This window comes from Callorhinus ursinus, unplaced genomic scaffold (genome assembly GCF_003265705.2).
Source record: "Callorhinus ursinus isolate GAN/ISIS: 27379988/994484 unplaced genomic scaffold, GSC_fseal_2.0 scaffold77, whole genome shotgun sequence".
NCBI classification, from domain to species: Eukaryota; Metazoa; Chordata; class Mammalia; order Carnivora; family Otariidae; genus Callorhinus; species Callorhinus ursinus.
In genome coordinates this window covers 3,706,570-3,726,005 of record NW_027397139.1, presented here as the reverse complement: position 1 = coordinate 3,726,005, position 19,436 = coordinate 3,706,570, and the positions used below count along the sequence as shown (strand labels likewise).

Genomic DNA, 19,436 nt, shown 5'->3' with positions numbered 1-19,436 from the left:
TTGGGAACTTAAAAGAATTCTAAAGTTCATTTGGACTATGTACTTAGAATAGTCCAGAAGATATTAAAAAACAATAATAGTGAGGAATTGATGATGCCAGATATTGTAATTACTCTAGTTTACAAGGTGCATTAAAACCGGAGGGAGCAGAGCAAACTGCTAGGATCCCCAGAAACGGAGCACTGTGGAAGTTAAGTAGCATTTCTGCTCTGTGTGGAAGGATCACACTGTGCTGGATTAGGGGGTTCCCAGTTATTAAAAAAATAAACATTTCTGGGGCACCTGGGGGGCACAGTCGGTTGAGCGTCTGACTCAGCATGGTCTCAGGTCATGATGTCAGGGTCATGGATCAAGCCCCACATTGGGCTTTGTGCTCGGCAGGGAGTCTGCTTGAGATTCTCTCTTTCCCTCCGCTGCTCCCCCTGCTTGTGTTCCCCCCCCTCTCTCTCTGTCAAAGAAATGGGTAAAATCTTTTTAAAAAGTATTAAAAAAAAAAGAAGAAAACTATGTAAGAAGCGGAAGAAAACAGTGGTGAATATTTGCATAAAGGTTTCCCCAGCCCAAGTTTGTAAGCTTGTCACCAAGGGTAGAAAACATCAAGGAAAAGAATGACCAAAAATGTGAAAGCTCCAAAAAAAAGAAAAAAAATGTTGAAATGATCATAATGTTAAAGATAAACAAGAAACCAGGAGAAATTTGTGTAACATATGACAAATTATATATAGAAGAGCTTTAATAAACAAGTATATTCAAAGGTCTGTAAGTCCAATATGTAAAGAGTTTTTATAAACCAGTAAGAAAAGACCTCTTCCCAATGGAAAAATGGACGAAGGCTATAAAGTGACAATATAAATGGTCAAGTGCATGGAGGATGTTTTCCTATCAAATTGGTAAATGACACATGGCCTACCATCCAGCGTTGGGAGGGGGATGTAAGGGCATGGGATCCATGAAATGTGTTGCTGGAAGCGTAAATTGGTGCCCCCTTTCTGCAGGGTACGCCTCAGCACCTCGAAATGTCCCACCACATGATGCCCTCTGACATGGGCACCAACCCTGGCATTCTACCTACATCCATCATCAGTGGTATTTGTAAAGATTTGACATTGAGGAGATTGTCACCAGTAAGTGCTGCCCACAGCCAGGAGCGATGTGTCCCATGCTGGGCCCGGCCTCCCGCAGGGCCCTGCCCTGCATCAGCCCAGCCCGCCCCCACGTGCGGCCCCACGCCGCCTCTCCCTTCTGTGGTCAAGACGGGAACCAGCACCATGTTCCCAGGCTTAGCCGTCGGTTGTTATGAACTGGGGAGGATTCGAACCGTCCCCGCCTTGACTTTGCTTCCGACCAGGAGCGTCTGGGGATGCGGCTGAGCAGGGCTCGTGTGACTGAGAAGCTGAGCGGTTCTCACTGTCCTCGGGGGCTCGTGGCTGCCACGCTCGCCAGCGTGGGTCTAGGGATAATGCCGCCCCCGGGGGGAGATTTCCAGTAGCGGGGGCTCCTGATCTCAGAGGGCTCAGCAAGCAGCTGCCGAGTTGCAGAGGAGCGCTTTCCCGGACACAGAGGCTGCCTGCTGTGTCATGTCCACTGGAAGGACAGTCCCTCGTGTGCTGGCCGGGTCCCAGCAACACGGCTGCCGCCCTAACCCACCCCCTCCCAGTCCGGCGCCTGTCCCCCATCACCTCTCCCGGCTGGACAAGTTCAGGGGTGACCTGCCCTGGGAGGATGAGTGACTCTGGGTGTGGAGGGAGGAGTCCCTTGGGAGCCGGCCTCCGACTCTGGCATTCCCAGTAGCCCAGGGCAAGGGGTGCCAGGCCTTCTGTGGGCAAAACGTTTCCTTCTAACAGGGGTCTGAGCCTCCCACGGCCGCTGCGACAGGTCACGGCCAACTTAGGGCTTAAAACCACATGGACTGATTCTCAGTTCTGGGCTCAGAAGTCCCAAAACCCCAGCGTGGGCAGGGCTGGTCCCCCCGGGGTCCCCAGGAGACCCGGCTCCGGCCTTTTCCTGGTCCGCGGCCCCCCTCCATCCTCGCCGCCAGCAGCGTGGGGTCTGCCCATCTCTGGGACTCCCACCCTCTGCCTCCCCCTCATGAGGGTCTTGTGAGGACACCGGGCCCCTGGGAACCCAGGGTCACCCCCACCTCGGGGGCCCTGACAAGGTCCCCTCTGCCGCGTGAGGGGACCCGTCCCAGGTCCCGGGGCGGGGGCCAGGATGGGGACATCCCTGGGGGACATTACAAATAACAACAGCTCCCAAATTCTTAGCGGGTTCTGGAAACTGTTGTGGTGCGTTTGCAAAATCAGTGGGTAAGGAAACAATGGCTCCTTGAGGTCTTTCCAAATACCGTAATTGCCAGAGAGGCAGCTCCCCTCGCGTGGAGACGGTGCGCCCTCTAGGGGCGAGCAGCCAGCCCCGGCCCCAGGCTCCAGCCCCACCTGCTCCCATTTTGCCAAAGACCCCAGCCCGGACCCCTGAGAGGACGCAATCCGGTCCCACTTCCCACAGAGAAGAAAGGGCTCTCGGGGTTCACAAACCAGGTGCCCCCGGCCAGAGCTAGCTGGCAGGAAGCCCCTCTCTGGTTTCGCTCTCCTGCTCCGCACAACGGTTGTTTTCTGGCTCCCTCTCACAGCAGGAAGGCAAGAGTTAAAATCGAGTTTGTTCAAGGGCCGGAAAAACGCTGACAGAACAGAAATGGGAGAGGGCGCCTGCGCCTGCCTCAGTTTCTCAGCCCTGACCTCCCCACCAGCCTGCACCCCACCGGTTCTGTGTATCTGTTTAGCCATTTGGGGGCACTCTGGCGAGCCACGAGCCCACAGCCGGTGGGGACAAGGGTAGGGACATGGCCCAACACCAGGCCCTGAGGCCAGGGAAGTGGAAATGACAAGCAGCAGACGCGGGTACACAGATGGCCCAGTGTATTCTGATGCTCGTGCGGGAAGAGCCGTGGGCAGGGAGGGTGGAGAGAAGTCCCTGCCACCTTCCCCGACCTGGCTGCGCCGTGGGACACAGTGGTCATGGTGCTTGGCCAAAGTTTTGCACTTAAAGGGAGCTACATTCGATCAGAAGGGGCCTCCTCGAGCTGGACCCCGGGGGTTTCCAGAAGGACCGAGGCCAAGGTCATGTTAATTGCACTTGTTGGCGTTGGGTGATGGTGCTCCTCGCTCCTGCGAGCATCCCAGACACCCAGAGGCACTCAAGAGTCGGTGCGGTCCAGACTGGAAGGGTACCACGGAAAAGGCCACTGAGGACGCTGCACGCGGGCGGGATGCAGGCACAGGCAGAATGGGGCTCCTGTGGTCACTTCAGCGTGGCCCAGACGGGGCCCTGGCCACCCTCCCAAGGTCCATGGGAGACAGTGCTGAGATTTGGGTCCCGTAGCCACGCAAGGCCACGCAAACACAGGGCTTCCACATAAAGTTGGCAGGCATCTGCAGAAAGGCTAACTCCAGCTAAACATTTGGCAAAATTTGAAAGGTTCCAGCCCGGGAGGGGGGTTCCACGGGAGATTCATCCTGCGTTATTCATGAGGGAGAGGAGACAGTTTTCTAAAGGCGACGAGGACTCACACGGAGAATACTCCAATCTCTCACGATCCGTGAAGGGGCCCGGGAAAGCTGGGGAGCAGGTGTGGGGTCCCCGTCGTGCGAGTCGCGAAGCGGACACGGGGCCCCTGGGCGCTGGCGGCACGCGGCGGCTGGTCTGGGCCAAACCACAGGGCAAATGCTAGTGGTTCACAAAGTGGATTTGCCCGGGTGCTCAACACGCAGAACCACGGAGTTCAAGTTCGCCGCCTGTCAAGGAGCCGGGCTCAGGATGGCCGCGTGCAGACCCACGGCGGCTGCCCACCGGGATCGGGGAGGACTCCACCCCTGCATTCAGTGCAGCCTCCACGGCACCGAGCTCGCTCACTGGCTGGGCTTTCTATAAAGCACGGGTCCGTGTTCTGGAGCCGTGGCCCTCGAGTGCGGGTGTCCCCGGGGCACAGCCTCAGTGACTGCGGGCCTGAGGGGCTTTCAGTGGCACATCCGTGCGGTCATTTCTTTCTGTTAAGAACAAGCAGGATGTCAGGTATCGACACAAAAGGGGTGGAAACCACACACAAATGGAAAAGCAGGGGATCCAGTCTCCAGGGGCCCGCGGGCCTCATTTAACGCCAAACCTTACAAACAATGTGACAGGTAACAGTGCGCTGTGGGCCCGGGGTGGCACGCTATTTCTGGGAAGGGCCAGAGAGGCAGTGTCCCGGCCTGTTGAGGGAGCGTGGCCCCAGCAACGCAGAAACAACTAACTGCCTGCATGCCAATAGAACTTTATTCACAAAACCAGGCGGTCAGCCCGGGGCCACAGTGTACTGATTCGTGCCTTCTACAGTCGACTGGACACTGCAAGGAAACTTCTGGAAAGCAGCCTGGAAATAAAGAGGAATACTACGATACAGCCTTTAGACCCGGTGATGGCAGCCTCAAGAGTCTGTCCCAACAGATGAACGACAAATGCAAAAAAGCTAGGCATGAAGGCACCCCGCCACGTTCTCCAAGACAGAGCCCGGAAGCCTTGGTGCACAGGGCAGCCGGGCAGATCAGCACCCACTTCATCTACACACGGCCTCGGGAAGTCACGAGCTTAAGCGCTTTATCCTCTGCCTGGCGCCAGAAAGAACTCAAAGCATTGGGCGTCTGGGGGGCTCCGTCAGTTAAGCGTCTGCCTTTGGCTCAGGTCATGATCCCAGAGTCCTGGGATCGAGTCCCGCACTGGGTTCCCAGCTCCACGGGGAGTCTGCTTCTCCCTCTGGCCCTCCCCCACTCTGGTGCGCACGTGAGCTCTCTCTCTCAAATAAATAAAATCCTTTTTTTTTTTTAAGATTTTATTTATTTATTTGACAGAGAGAGACACAGCGAGAGAGGGAACACAAGCAGGGGGAGCGGGAGAGGGAGAAGCAGGCTTCCTGCGGAGCAGGGAGCCCGATGCGGGGCTGGATCCCAGGACCCTGGGATCATGACCTGAACCAAAGGCAGACGCTTAACAACTGAGCCACCCAGGCGCCCCTCAAATAAATAAAAATCTTAAAAAAAAACAAGAAAAACTCTAAGCATTGATGTGGAAGAAATGACAAGGGAATCAAGGCACTAAGTTAAAAAAAAAAAGAAAAGCAAGCAGATCATAAAACTGCAGGTTCCAATTTGCAGTATTTTGTAAGTAATACATGGGTGGAGGTGACCGTCACATAAGAGTACCCTTCGTAAGGCGAACAATTCATCAGCATTCACAGCCACAATGGCATGTACCCTTTGTCTATCCAGTTCCAGAACATTCCACCGGCTCGGAGTAACCTCCTCCCCATTAGGCATGCCTGCAGTAACTTCAACTCTGGAAAAGTCCACTGACAGGCAGAGCCTGCAAGGACCCAAAGACACTGGGAAAGTTTGTGTGAAGAATAATTCAGTAATTGTTGAAAACTGGGCAAGAATAGAGTTCAAAGACCTGAATCAATGGAGAAATCCACCGAAAAACAAGAAGAAGAAGAAAAAAAGCCCACATGGGAGTCCTGGGGTTGCGCAAAGGAAGCCGTGGGGACCCCCAGAGTGATGATCTCAGTCCCCTAGCAGCCAACCCGCAAGCCCAGGGCCCACTGGCCCTGGAACATTCTAGCATTTCCACGCTTGGGGAGATGCCCCACCCCCTGGAATGGCCCTGGGGGGCTCTGAGCACTGGCCTCACCTGGACCTCCTGGGGGGGGTGTTCTCCACCCTTGTGACCAGTGGTGGTGGCAGCTGGTGGGTACTTGGAGAGCAGCCACCTGCCGCCCTGACCTCACAGGTCCCGCTAAAAGCCCACAGCAGTTTGGGAGAGCGGGGGGGGAGGGGCCCCAGTGAGCCACTCTTGCTACCTGAATCGTCCCATCTCTGGGCTGGGGTTGGCACGGCTCCAGCTGGCAAATCCACAGCCGGAGGGTGGGCTTGAGGGTGCCGTTGGCTGGGATGGGGGCTGGGGAGTGCCTGCCAATGGGGATGGGGCTTCTTCTGGGGTGATGGAATGTTCTGGAACTAGAAGGCATGGTGATGGTTGTAGCACCTTGTGAATGTATTAAATGCCACTGAATCATTCAGTTCACAACGGATGATTTTAACTTATGTGAAGTTTACCTCAATTAGAAATAAATCACTGCTTGTTCTCCGGCCAGGCAGGGGAGACGGGGATGCCACGGGCCAGCCCCCCAGGCCGCTGCTGTTTACGGCACTGGAGACCCCCCCCGCCAGTGTCTCCCACAGGGCAAGGGGGACAGCCGCAGGAAGGACGGACGTCTCCAGGCCCCTCCTGGGATGGCTCTGGGCTGTGTGACAGGGGTGACCTCCCCGGGGAGGCCCCCAGGATTCAGGGCCTCCGCCTCTCGCGGGGGCCGGGGTGTTCACGTGGGCAGCCACATCCCCACCAGGCCCGCCAGCAGGGGCAGGGAGCAAAAAGAACCCAAAACCACCCCAGCGGGTGGGTCCCACGTGCCGGGAATCCAAGCGGGGGCCCCTCCATCTGCCGCCACGCCCAGTGTTGCCACGTCACAAATTTGGGCTGAAATCCGAGGAACCTACCTCAGCTCACTCTGTCTGCTCTGGGCTGCCCCGCAAGTGGGACGTGCGGGCTTGGGGGGACCTGAGCCGGGGACCCAATGCCCCCCACCCCCCAGCCGCCCTGCTCACCAGCGGCTCCAGCTCCTTGGTGTCGATGAGGCCGAACTCCTTGACGAAGTAGTAGAAGTGCTTGTAGCAGGTGTTGACGTGTGCCTCGGAGCCCATCTGCGCAATGCGGTCGAAGTGGTGGATGTAGACATGCACGAACACGCGGAACAGCCGTGACAGGATCTTCTTCACCACCTGCAGGAAGTTCTTGGGGAACGGTGTGCCTGCACACAGGGCGAGGGGCTCAGACAGGTTGGCAAACACCCCCCCCCCGGGGCCCTGGCCCGCAGCCCTCACGGACCAGGGACACCCTCCCGCCGTGGAGCCAGGACCACAGGGGACGCGCTGGCCACATGCCCCCCCCTTGGACCCGGGGCCCACGTCAGAACGGGGAGCGCTCCCTCCCTCCCCTTCCCTCCGCATCCGCGGGCCAGGGATCTGTGAGCCCCACAGCAGGTTCTGGGCCCTGGGCGTGTATTTCTGGTTAGGCTTATTTCTCCTAATAAAATGGGGCAACCCATAAAAATGTGTTTTTTGACGTCTGCCATCTTTCACTTGGTGTATTTCTCCCCACCTCGAGTGCGTCTTTATAATGTCACCTACATCCGAGCAACGACATAACTTAATCGCGAACGTGCACACGTTGTAACTCCTACTGTGGGGTTTAATGCTTCATTTTTCTTGACTGTGGTGAAATGCCCCTATGGGGGGGGTTCCCATGCCAGCACCCCCTCCACCGGCGCAGTCTGTGAGGCACCCCCACCCAAGCACGTGTCTGTCCCACAGCACAGCCGGGTGCAGCCAGCACCAGCAGGTGGCTGCCCAGGCCTGGAAAGAACGCGCGAGGGGCCCGCGGGCTAACAGCCCAGGGGGTGCACACGGAGATGCCGCGGGGCGGCTGCGGTGCACCAGGCGCTCACTCGCAGCACCTGGACGGCAGTGAGCATCGGGGTGCATGGGACAGGTAACGCTGCCGAAGACGGGCCAGCCCCTGACACGACGGAGCCCACGCGGCTGCTCTCCAACCGGGGCAGGCCTGCCGGGTGTGGAGCCGAGGGCAAGCGGGAAAGAAAAGGCTCTCCGTGAGCTGTGCGGGACAGGTCCAGCCTGACCCCGTGCCTTCCCGGGTGCACCCTGCCCCCTCCTTGGTGTCTGGGTCCAGGTGGCCTCTCGGCCCAGAACAGTGGCACTTGTACTCAGTCGGTGCTAAGCATCTGTGAATGGTGACCAGGGCCCAGTTCCTGGGCTGCTAATACCATGGAAGGTTTGTTCAGCATCACTGAGACCTCTGAGTTTTCCCTGTCACTTGACTCTGCAGAGATGAACCCCAAAGGTCATCTACAAACCCATGTTTGTGGGTACCTGAGGAGCAGCTACTGTCCTTGCAGACCCCTGAAGGCCACGTGGTAGGAGGTCCCCTTGAGGAGGTGGGAATCCCTATGCACTTGGGTCCTCGACTGGTGGATAAAAGGGTATAAGCTCAGAAAGAGGATCAAGCCCACGGCAAGCAGAGGAAGGCGGGATGGAACACCTTGGTCAGCTCTGAGCCTACACGGGGCCTGGGTCCGACGCTGACCCTGCCCCTTCTGTGTCCCTCTCCCGGCCGGGCAGCCACCAAGGGCAAGCCTGGGTGAAGGGGGAGCCCGGCTGGGACGGGCTCAGAAACGGCCACTGCACGGGCTTGCAATGATACACAGGGCGTGCCTGGCCCACCCCGTGCTTTTATAAATGAAGTTTAATGGGGGCACAGAGCCACCCGTTTGTTTACAAATTGCTTCTGGGGTCTTTTGGCCTACGGTGCAGATCCGAGTGGTCAAGACACAGACTGGCCTGTGACGCTGGAGAGATTTACCATCTGGTCCCCATGAGAAGAGGTGGGCCTGCCGCGGGTCTAACGTTGAGAGCACAGGCCGGTGGCTTGAGGCCTAAGTGGGTGTACAGGGGTGAGCAGAACCAACACAGGGGCCGGCATGTAACGTGACCCGTCCCCTCGGCCAAGCCACACATCTGACCCTGAGGCGTGCCCAGCCACGATTCTCAGAAGCACCACAGACAGAAAGCAGAGAAACACAGCCGCCTGTGGGAAGCACGTCGTTCTGGCCACCTAGCTGGGGTCCCGAAACAGGGCTGGCAGGTACCACCCAGGCCAGGCAGGCCCCCCGATGTGAGCACGGAGGAGAGGCCAGGGGTGCTGAGCCCGAAGAACGGCGGCCTGGCCTCAGAGTCCCGCTGGGCGGCCGTGTGGCACCTGCCCAATTCCTTTTCTCTGCCTCTCACCAGCAACCAGTTTGGTAAACCCGGCGACCTGATGGAGGGACCACTGGGAATCCCGAGTTTGGGAAAGGACAAGTCTGGGGTGGCTTCTCCCCAGATGGTCCCTGAAAGCCCTCTGCCAGTGTCAGCCCTTTCCTGGTGCAGGCGGCGAGGGGGGTCCCAGGGGAGAAGCTGGAGCGGGTGCAGAGCTGGGCCGGAGATCTGTTTGCCTGACTGGTGTTCCGGGACCACGTCAACGCCGATAGTGACGTGAAAGCCACGTCTGCGGGGAGTCTCCCAGTGCCACCGTCACAGACCATCACCGGCTCAGCGGCTTAAACAACTCATGCATCTCTCACAGTTCTGAGTCCGTGTCACCGGGCCGGGGTCGCGGTCCCGGCAGGACTGTTCCTCTGGAGGCTCCGGGGAGAATCGGTCTCCTTGCTTCCTCTGGAAGCTGCCAGCATTCCTAAGCTCACGGCCCCTCCCTCCTTTCCCTGCTGTCATAACACGTTCTCCCCTCGCGTGTCCAATCTCCCTCTGCCTCCCTCTTACGAGGACCTTGTGATGACATTCAGGGCTCAGCAGGATGATCCAGGGGTATCTCCCATCTCAGGGTCCTTAACTTAAAGCAGAATGTGTCCCCCACATGCAGGCACATCCCTCAGCCGCGGACAGGAGCAAGGCGCCCACACGCGTGGCCCCGGGGACGGACCCCGAGCCCACGACGCTCAGGGAGGGAACCAGACACGGAAGGCCACACGGGGTGTGAGTCCACGTGGGTGACACGTCCAGAACGGGCTCATCCGTGGACAGGAAGGGGGCTCGCGGGGGCCGGGGGCCGGGGGGGGATGGGGAGGGGCTACTGGGGAAAGGGATTCCCTGCAGGTGATGGAATGTTCTGGAATTAGACAGTAGTGATGGTTGCACAACTCAGTGAATGTACTAACAACCAGAGTGGACAGATCCCGAGGACACCGGGCTCAGTGAGAGGAGCCAGACCCAGAAGGACACATCCTGCAGGAGGACCCCACTCCCAGGAGGTCCCCAGAGGAGTCCCGTCCACACAGACAGAGAGGAGAGGGTGGGAGCCGGGGCTGGGGCAGGGGGTGGGGATGACGGCTGACGGGGACCAGGTTGCTTCGGGTGGAATGTTCGGAAACTCTGCAAACGTATTCCTAAATGCCACTAAACCATACACTTTAAATGGCCTGGCGCCCCCCACGGCCCCGCCCGGCCCCCTGACTCACCGACGTGGGTGGGGAAGAGCTCCTCGTTGTTGATCTGCACCTCGATCCAGTCCATGAGCAGGTCCATGTAGCGGGGGGCCGACAGCGCCGTGGGCTTGCGGAACTGGTGCTCGTCCTGCCAGCGATACTCATACTTGGGGCCACCCGACATGACCGGGCAGGACTGCTCCGTGCAGCCATCGCCAATGGTGCCGTAGATGAGGTTGACGCGGTTGAAGAAGTCCACCACGTGCACGGCCACCCAGTCACTGAGCTCCTCGCCAGGGGGCAGCTGCACGGCCAGCTTCAGGTCCAGCCCCGCGTTCAGCGACGCCTGGGCCTTCTTGTGCAGCTCGAACCGCTGGGTGCCCGGCTCGAACTTGCGCTTGGGGCGGAAGGTCTTGTCCTTGTTGAAAACTTGCTTCAGGAAGGGGTTGGACATCTCGGCCCCCTGCCCGGTCAGCACGCTCCCTGGCGACGCCTCTGCAGCGGGGCCCGGGCAGGATGTTCGCGTCAGGTGGCAGCCCAGGCGACGGAGATTCGCTGGGCCCCAGGCCTTCGCTAAGACCTGCAACACAGAAAGGGGAGGACCTGTCAGCTGTTTCTGGAGACCCCGCTCTGGAAGCACCAGGGGGCCGGACCGGGAGGCTCCCAGGACTCGTGGTTTTCAGTTTCACCAAGACGGCACCAGTTCCTCCGCGGACAAAATGGTCCATGGCAGGTCCCAACTGCCTCAGAGCAGAAGACGCAGAGACAGCCCCCGACAAGCCAGAGCTGGAGGCATCTCCCCCATGCCCGGAGGCTTTCTTGCACCGCGGGACGGAGTGTGGAAATCTGCACAGAAGCTAAGGCGGCCTGCAGCGGGTCTGTGGTGGCCTCCGTGAAGAGAGGCCCACATCCCTGGGACCTACAAACGGAACCTCACTTGGAGGAAGGTTCTTTGCAGGCGTGATTAAGGACCTGGGGCTCGGCTCCTTCTGGATCATCCAGGTGCCCCTAGTGTGATGACATCTGTCCTGATAAGAGCAGACAGACACTGCAAGAGGCCGGAGGCGGGAGCGCCGTCCCCACGGCCCCTGAGGGAGCCAGCCCTGCCCGCACCCTGGCTGGGGCACTGGCCTCCAGAGACGGGAAAGGATAATTCCTGTGTTCCCACACTTGCACCCAAACCTCCTCGTCGCACCGGGGCCCCCCCTAACCTAGCCCGAGGACGTGTGCAAAGACCCCATTCCCAACGGGCCGACCTGAGTTCTGGGGGGACGCCCTCCACCACAGTGCCTGTCTCAGAAGCCTGGACGAGCCTGTCCGGGTCCGGCCCGTCCAACACGGGACCATGGCTCCTGGGAGCGTGGGCCGGGCTGGGACGGGGGAGGCCGGGCGCGGAGGGACCGGCGGGGTGGGGGTCTTGGCAGTTGACCAGGCCTAAGGCACAGAAGGGGAAGTCTGCAGACAACAGGGAAGTGGAAGGACCCGCCGGTGGCCCCACCCCCATCGCACGCCCTGCGCCCAATCACCAGCTACGGCACAGCAAACGCCCGCCCGGTTTCTCTCTGCTTAAACTGTGGAGGTCATTCCTCTGATTCGGGACCGGCTGGTTGCCAGGCGGCCCGCCCCTCCCGCCCCAGCACACTGCTGCAGCAACCTACCAGACCCAGGGCTCCTAGGAGCCCGACTGCAAAAGTTCTGCAGGTTCCACATCTGGAACGGGACTCCTGGGGGCTCCTGCCTCTCCCAGCTTCTGGAGGCCCCCCCGCCCCCTCTGACCTCTGCTTCCCTCATCACACCTGCTTCTATGGGCACACCCCTCACCCCCTCCCCCTGGCCGAGGGCGGCCTCCACAGAGAGTGCCCAACTCGATGTCAGCACCTCCGCCAACGGCGGAGCCAAGCGAGCGTATGCAGGGTCCCCGGGACGAAGCTGTTGGGCTGACAACAGGGGTGCCCCGGCTGCCAGCAAGCGTGCGGTAAGAGCTTTGTCCCGACTGCAGCAGGCATGGCCCCCGAGAGCCGGTGCCCCTCCCGTGGGGGCCACACGGGAAGCAGCGGCAGTGTGCCCATGCTCCTTCACCTTCAGCCGAGACCCTGCGGCCAAAGGCCAGGCTGGCCCCCCCATGCCAGCAATGGCGTTCCAGACGCCACGCGAAATGTGCCAACGGCTTAACCCGGTGCTGGGGCCGGACAACTGTGCCCCTGCGGCTGTGGAGTGGCTGTGCAGACCCGCGGGGCGCTTGGGGCTTAGGGACCGCAACACTCGTGCAGGGCCTCGAGAGCTGGTCCTCCTGGGGTCACCGAGGGGTGTGGGGCCAGATGGGAGGCGGCAGCAGATATGGAGCGACCCCCCCCACCACGGCTGCCCGACCTGGCCAGCATCGGCCTCGCCCTCGGTGTGTCCCCGGGACCCCTGCTCACAGGGCTCAGACGCACCCGATGTGCCCTGGTCAGGGGAGAGGACGTGGTAGGAAGAATAAAGGCCCCAGAGACCTCCCCATCATGGTCCCGGGACCTGGGATGTGTCCCCTCACGTGGCAGAGGCGACCTTGTCATGGCCCCGAGGTGGGAGTGACCCTGGGTTCCCGGCGTCCTCACGAGGCCCTCACAAGAGGGAGGCAGAGGGTGGGAGTCCCAGAGATGGGCAGACCCCGCGCTGCTGGCGGTGAGGATGGAGGGGGGGCCGCGGGCCAGGGAAAGGCCGGAGCCGGGTCTCCCGGGGGGACCAGCCCTGCCTGTGCCATTTTGAGTGTGACCTCCAGAACCGTGAGATGACAGATCCGTGTTGCTTTAGGCCATGAAATTTGTGGTCACTTGTTAGAGCAGCCCCAGGAAACCCTGAGGAGCCAACAGTCCCAGGCTACACACGGTATCCTAACGAGCACTGGTTAGAGTAGCTGTGAATGACATCCAGGCCCTGGGTACACGTGGGCCCGAGGCCTCCCCTTCTCTGCGCTGACCGGCGAAGCCCGACCACCTTCTGGGCCCAGCTGTGCAGCATGGGTGCTGGAAGGTCTGCTCAAGGCAGCATAAACCACGCAGAACACCGGAAGTGAGCGTCAGGGATGGAAAAGCTGGCCAAAGACAATGGAGCCAGAGGGACGGGAGAGACCCCACCGAGAAGGGGAGGGAACCACCACTCTCCACGAGAACGGCTGTCACCACGAAGGACAATCACCAGGGCCCATGATGACACGCAGAAATCAGACCCCTTGTGCATGGCTGGGCGGAGCCTAAGACAGGGCAGCCGCTGGGGAAACAGCCCAGCAGTTAGAGAGGGCGGTCTCCTGGGTCCACCCCCAAGACAAGTGACAACAAAATCCACACAGACACTTACACACTTCGCAGCAGCACGATTCATGATCATCACCCCAGGGTGGAAACAATCCAAACGTCCACAGCAGGTGATGCGTGAATAAGCTGTGTCCCCCACACAGGGGAGCGTCGGCGCCCACACGCGCTGCCCTGGGCCGGACCCCGAGCCCACAACGCTCAGGAAGGGAGCCAGACACGGAAGGCCACACGGGGTGTGAGTCCACGTGGGCGACTCCAGACAAGGCCCGCTCTGAAGCAAGAGGGACGCGTGGCCGTGAACACAGGTGCTTTCACCTGCTTCCCCACGGCTGCTCCCGTCACTTCCTGCCGTGCCGGCTCCCGGCCAGGCACTTCCTGGACACCCTCCAAGGATGCGGCAGCCGCACCGAGCAGAAGGGAACACGGGCCCGGACCGGGTCTGCACCCTGGGCCCTGCTAACATCAGGCTGTCCCAGGTGCTGTGGGGGGCTGAGCAGCACCCCCAGTCGTGAGGACACTGCCCAGTGTCCCCCGGGGGGCAGAGTCAAAGACCCTGCATTAAAGACAGTGACTCGGCGCTACCCAGTTAAGGATTAGCTCCATCACCGGGCAGGGAGGACCTTGAGCTTGAACCCTGGGCTGCGTGGGTGAAGCCACCACCTTTTCTGCCAGGACACACGCCTCCATGGCAAAGTGGCTGTCCATGAGTCAGGCGTCCATCGGGCTCACCCCAAAGCAGGGCCAGCTACCCCCCGGGTCGGGGCTGCTCCCCTACTGCACCCCTGCACACACAGGTTGGGGTGCTTTCCAGGTCCCAGGCCTGGGCACAGGCCCAGGCACTCAGGGCCTGGATGGTGGGAAGGTGGCACCTCAGAGCACAAGGTGCAGCCACACTCACCCCACCTGCAGCCCAGGGCCCCTCCGCACCATGGCCGGGTGCGCTGGACAGGCCGGTGGGGACCCCCGGGCCCACCACCTGTGACCGATCACGCCCAAGCATGCCCGGTGGTTAATCTGCGAACTTGGCCACTCTCAGGTCACCATGGGTGCAGGTCAAGGGGCAGCAATCCCCTGCGGACCGATGGGAAGAGCAAGTCACCTCTGCCCTTGCCGCCTGACAGCAGGGCTCGCGTACTTCTGCACTGACGGTCTCATTTCAACCTGCAAACACCCTTCTGCTTGAGAAGACGAGGTGGGGGTTGCGTCCTTCGTCCGCCCGGGCTGGGGTCACTGCGGCTCCTGCCGTGCGCCGCCTGATCTCTGGGCTCCTCATGTACCCCGCAGCTGAGCTGCACCCAGGCAGCAATCCCAGGACAGGGGAAAGGCACCCGCCACTGCCCTGCTGTTGGGGCCTCTCGGGGTGGCCCTGGGAGCTTGGCCTGCCACCACGTCACCTGGGGACCCGCAACCCGCACAGACAGAAGCGGGCCCTGTGGGATGGGAGGGGGCCTCAGGGGCATGACAGGGTCCGCGTGCCTCCACGCCAGGGACCAGACGCACACCAGGCCAGTTCTGGAAGATGGGGGGAGGGCTGACAGGCCTCCTGCTCGCTCTCTGTCTCCTCGCAGAATGTGCGAGGATTTCCTGCAAAACTCCCCTGATGGAGAGAATTCCCCTCACATGCAAAGGGCTTTCTATGGGGACACACGTGCCCCATGGCCGAGGGGTGGCCGGCCACCTCAGAGTGCCTTTGCCTTGAGAAGCGCCGCAGGAGGCGACCCCCATCACCACCCCCAGCCCTGGTTCCCGGCTCTTCCCAGACACGTCCGAGGATGGCGCAGGGGTGGGACAGGCTTCTGGGGGTGGCCCAGGCTCTCCCCTCAGACGAATGTGGGCGGTACTTAGAAACTTCTAGACTGATGAAGGTGAGGTGACAAAACTCCCCAGCCCCAACACACGGCCTCCTCCCCCTCTCTTTTTCTGAAAACCAAACAAAACACAGTTCCTCCAAGCAGCTGCCTTGCATGACCCTCCTGGGGAGGTGCAGCGCGGCCCCTGCCACTTCCTTCCGGTGCCTCCACATCCTGCCTCAGCCGCGGCCGCGCCCCTGCTCCGGGGACACTGCGCTGGAGCCGGGGGGGGGGGGGTGTCTAGACAGACAGGCCCCAACCGCAGAGGTCGGCCCCATGTGTTCCAGACCAGCAGGCAGACCCTGGCTCCCGGCCGGGCAGCAGAGTGTTTGGCTCGAAGATGCTCGAAGCCCAAGGATCAGTCCTGCCCAAGAAGGCCGCACCCCAGAGCTGTCTTCCACCACCGAAACGTTGATTTTTAAATATCAGCACTGCTCCCTGGGTGGGAAGCCACCTGCCGTCCTGCAGGACTCACAGGAAGGTGGCTCCAGCCCCCGCCCCCCACCACGGGGTACGGCGTCCTGTTGGCATTTGGCCCTCATGTCTTTGCTTCTGGGGTGAAGTTCCCCAATTTGTTTTGTAGGAAGGCAGGAAGTGGTTTGCTGAGACCACACCAGGCCAGGCGCTCTCAAGGGGCTCTGCATACTTCAGCCCTCCTGACAACCCTTTTATAAACAACTGTGATATAATTCACGTACTGTAAATAGTATACAATTTTAAGGTATACAATTCAATGGCGTTTAATAAAATCAGAGTAGGGCAAACATCACCACAATTCTAGAACATTCTCATCACCTCAAAAAACACCCTGTGCCCATCAGCAGTCACTCCCCATCCGTCTGTTATGGGTTGAATCGTGTCCCCCAAAACATACCACTGGCACCTGTGAATGGGACCCTCTTTGGAAATAGGGTCTTTGCAGAAATAAAGATGAGGTCACACTGGATAGGGTGGCCCCAGCCCAATGACAAGCATCTCTATAAGAACAGGGAAATCTGGACGCAGACACTCGGAGAAGTGGGCCATGCGACCACAGTGGCAGAGAGGGGGTGACAGGTCTACGAGCTGAGGGGTGCCTAGGATTACCTGGGACTCCCAGAAGCCGGGAGAGGCAGGAAGGACGTCAGTGTCAGAGCGTACAGCAAACAGCAGGGGGGCCTGGATGTGGGCCCAGGTGTCCTGTGCCTCCCACCTGTGCTGCACCAGGGCGGAGGGAGTGCTGGCTGCACACGGGCCCGCACAGACTCTACGCCCCCTCCACCATGGGGACAAGTACTGAAATACTGTTTGACAAAACCACGTCACCTGGGGGACAGCCAGCGAGCCGGCAGGGATGCTGGTGTCGGTTTGGGAGCTGCGCCTCTTCGCGAGGCCCCCCGCCTGTTTCACCGAGCAGAGGCCCGCATGTCAGGAAGGGCAGGGCATGAGAAGCAGAGCCCCCTCACTGCTGTCCAAACACGGACTCCCCCACTGGCTGTCCAAGCTTCCTTTTAGCATCAGGATGCTCAGGACGTGCCCTGGACTCTGCGAAGACCCTGGTCTGAAGGGGACACCGCGTGTCCGCAGCAGGCCAGGCCCGTCCACTCACGGACTGCACTCTCTCCAGGGTGCCGTGCCCGGCGCCCAGCTCCGCTGGGGGTCTCCCTGGGGCCACTCTGCCCCCAGAGATGCTGGGCCACGCCTGGGGACCCCTGGGGTGCTCCTGACACCGAGCGCACGGGGCCGGGGATGCTGCTCATCCCCCACAGTGCCCGGGACGGCCCTGAACAGAGTGACCCCGTCACAGATGTCTTATTTTGGACTCAGGAGACGCAGAAGCGCCTGTCTCCTTTCCAGAATCTGGTTTCTGAAATTGGATTTGCCTTTTCTGCTTAAGCAATCTGAACCTCGAAATTCTAGGAAATCAGGAACAGGGCTCTCCAGCTGGGGCACGTCTAAAACTTCCCTGAGTAAAAGCCCAAGCTCTGAGCCAGCTGCTTGGGGAATTTCTGTTAAAGCTCCATTTTACGAAGCTCTGGAGAAGGGAGAACAGCTCCCGGAAACGTGATTAATAGCTGACTCCACTGAGTTGCCTTGGCTTTGGTGTGTCTGTACATACGAAACAAACGGACTAAAAGTGTTTAGAAAAAAAGCTCAGGAACTGGACTAGCATTTCTGAGAACTCCCTGAGGAAGTAAAATAACCACTTTTGCTTCTGCTGAAAGAGAGAGAGAGAGAGAGAAGGGCGGTGTCATAGGATTCAACTCGCCAGGTTACTCGGGGCGCCTGGTACACAAACACTGTGCTCATCAGCGTTCTGAGAGATGTAAAGACGGGAAGGACACGCTCCCCCTGCAGAGAGGTTCAAATAAAAGCCATCGAGCCAGGCAGAGACACGGAGGCACCTCAGCGGCACGTCCCTGGGTGAGAGCAGCCGGGCTGAGAAGGCCGCACACCGTGTGGTTCCGGGTCTAGGACGTTCTGGAAACGGCAGAACCGCGGAGGGGGAACGAGGATCAGCCGTGGCCGGGGTGGGGGAGGGTGACGGGCGGAGCACGGAGCGTCGGCAGGGCCAGGAACTGCTCTGTGCCGCGCTGTGATGGTGGACCGCTGTCCGTGACACTCGTCCAAACCCACAGCGTGTGCGGCACCGACAGTGAGCCCTGGCGTCACCTGCGGCCTGTCGTTCACAATGTCCCAGTGTGGGTCCGTCAGCTGTCACAAACATCGGGCTCTGGCGGGGAGGCCGGTCATGGGGGGGGCTGTGCATTTACAGGGAGAGGGGGTCTGGGGGAACTCCACCTTCCACTCTGTTCTGCTCTGAACCTCGACTTAAACAAAATGATAAGCAACACTAATTCAATGACAATACACCAAGCATTTGGTTAAATCCCTGAGGAGCTTACCCCGTTTAAGAACTAACTAAAGCCACAGAAAACAACGAATCCTGTGAAATCAGGAGCTGGACTGACATTTGCGGAAAGAACGTCACAGAAAACACTAGGACTATAACATGCGCCATGGGCAAGATTTCAGATTTTCCAGTAACTTTGCCAAAAAGCGAGGAAGTGCAAAGAAACAGGTGAGGTTACTATTAATACTGTATATCACATTTTACCCAGGAACACCAAAACATCATTTCAACACCTAGCGGATACAGACGTTACGGACGTTTTGCCTTTTTTTTTTTTTTTTTGGAAAAACGAGGCGCCCTCTGTGTCTGGGACTTGGTGCGCATGTGGTGCCTGCAGCACATCCCGATTGGGACAAGGCCCGTTTCAAAGGGCTCTCGCCACACGGGGCCTTCGGCTGGGGCACCCGCCAACTCAGCTCCGCTGGGGTGAGCGAGAGGGGACGCGCCGCGTGGGGGGCATGGCGCGAAGAGGGTGCTGCGGGGCGTGGTGCCTGCAGCGGGAGCGGAGGCGCAGGCCGGGCGCCCGCTTGCTCTGCTCTCACCCGTAACCAGCAGACTGACTCAGTGCGTTCTGAGAACGGACCCCGACAGGCGGCCACGAACACGCGCGGCCGCAGCCAGTCCTCAGCAGGTCCACGGGGACTTCCGGGGAGGCTGCGGGGCGCTGCCCCGCTGTCGGCCGGGGCGGCGACCGTCGCTGTCCCTCCGGGCTGAGCCTGTGGAGTGCGCTACGAGCCCCGAACCCCACGAGTGGTGGGGGCGGGAGGAAGGACGCGGCTGCGTGGGGCCGTGCGCCGCAGGACCAAGTCCAAAAGCAGAAGGCGCATCTGCCGCTTGGGAGAGATCCGGCCTCGCCGGCGCCCGCGTCCGCCCCCCAGAGCACCCACCTGCGGTCTCACGCCCAACCGGCCGGGCGGCGCTCGCGGCTGTCCGGCGTCCAGCGTCCGCCGCCCGGTCCCCTCCGCAGCCGTGGAGCAACAGAGGGCGCCGCCCGCCCCGACAGAGGTACTTCCGCTGCCGGCCCGGGCCTCCCCGGAAGCCGAGCCGGGGTGGGGCGAGGTCTAGAACGAGGGGGGCGCCCCCCGCAGCCGCGCTCTCCGTTGCCTGGCAACCGGAAACGGGCCGGGACACCATTGGCTGGTGCCAGCGGCTCCAGGCCGGGGGCGGAGCTTGCGCAGTGCCGGCAACGCGGAGCCGGTCCTCCCGCCTGGGCCAGCCCGGAAGGAGGAGCTAGCGCGTGCCGTGGGCGCATGCGTGGG

At 60.5% G+C, this 19,436-nt stretch overlaps 1 protein-coding gene across 1 annotated transcript; it reads right to left on the bottom strand.

Annotated features, from left to right (window-relative positions):
• Nucleotides 1–2,898: 2,898 nt before the first annotated feature.
• MOB3A (MOB kinase activator 3A) lies at nt 2,899–19,190 on the bottom strand. Its single transcript, XM_025861265.2, has 4 exons — nt 19,065–19,190; nt 10,175–10,721; nt 6,693–6,895; nt 2,899–4,043 (listed from the first exon to the last, which is right to left on the bottom strand). Exons 2-4 carry the CDS (start codon nt 10,593–10,595, stop codon nt 4,014–4,016), a joined length of 654 nt encoding a protein of 217 aa, XP_025717050.1. The 5' UTR covers nt 10,596–10,721; nt 19,065–19,190; the 3' UTR covers nt 2,899–4,013.
• Nucleotides 19,191–19,436: the final 246 nt, after the last annotated feature.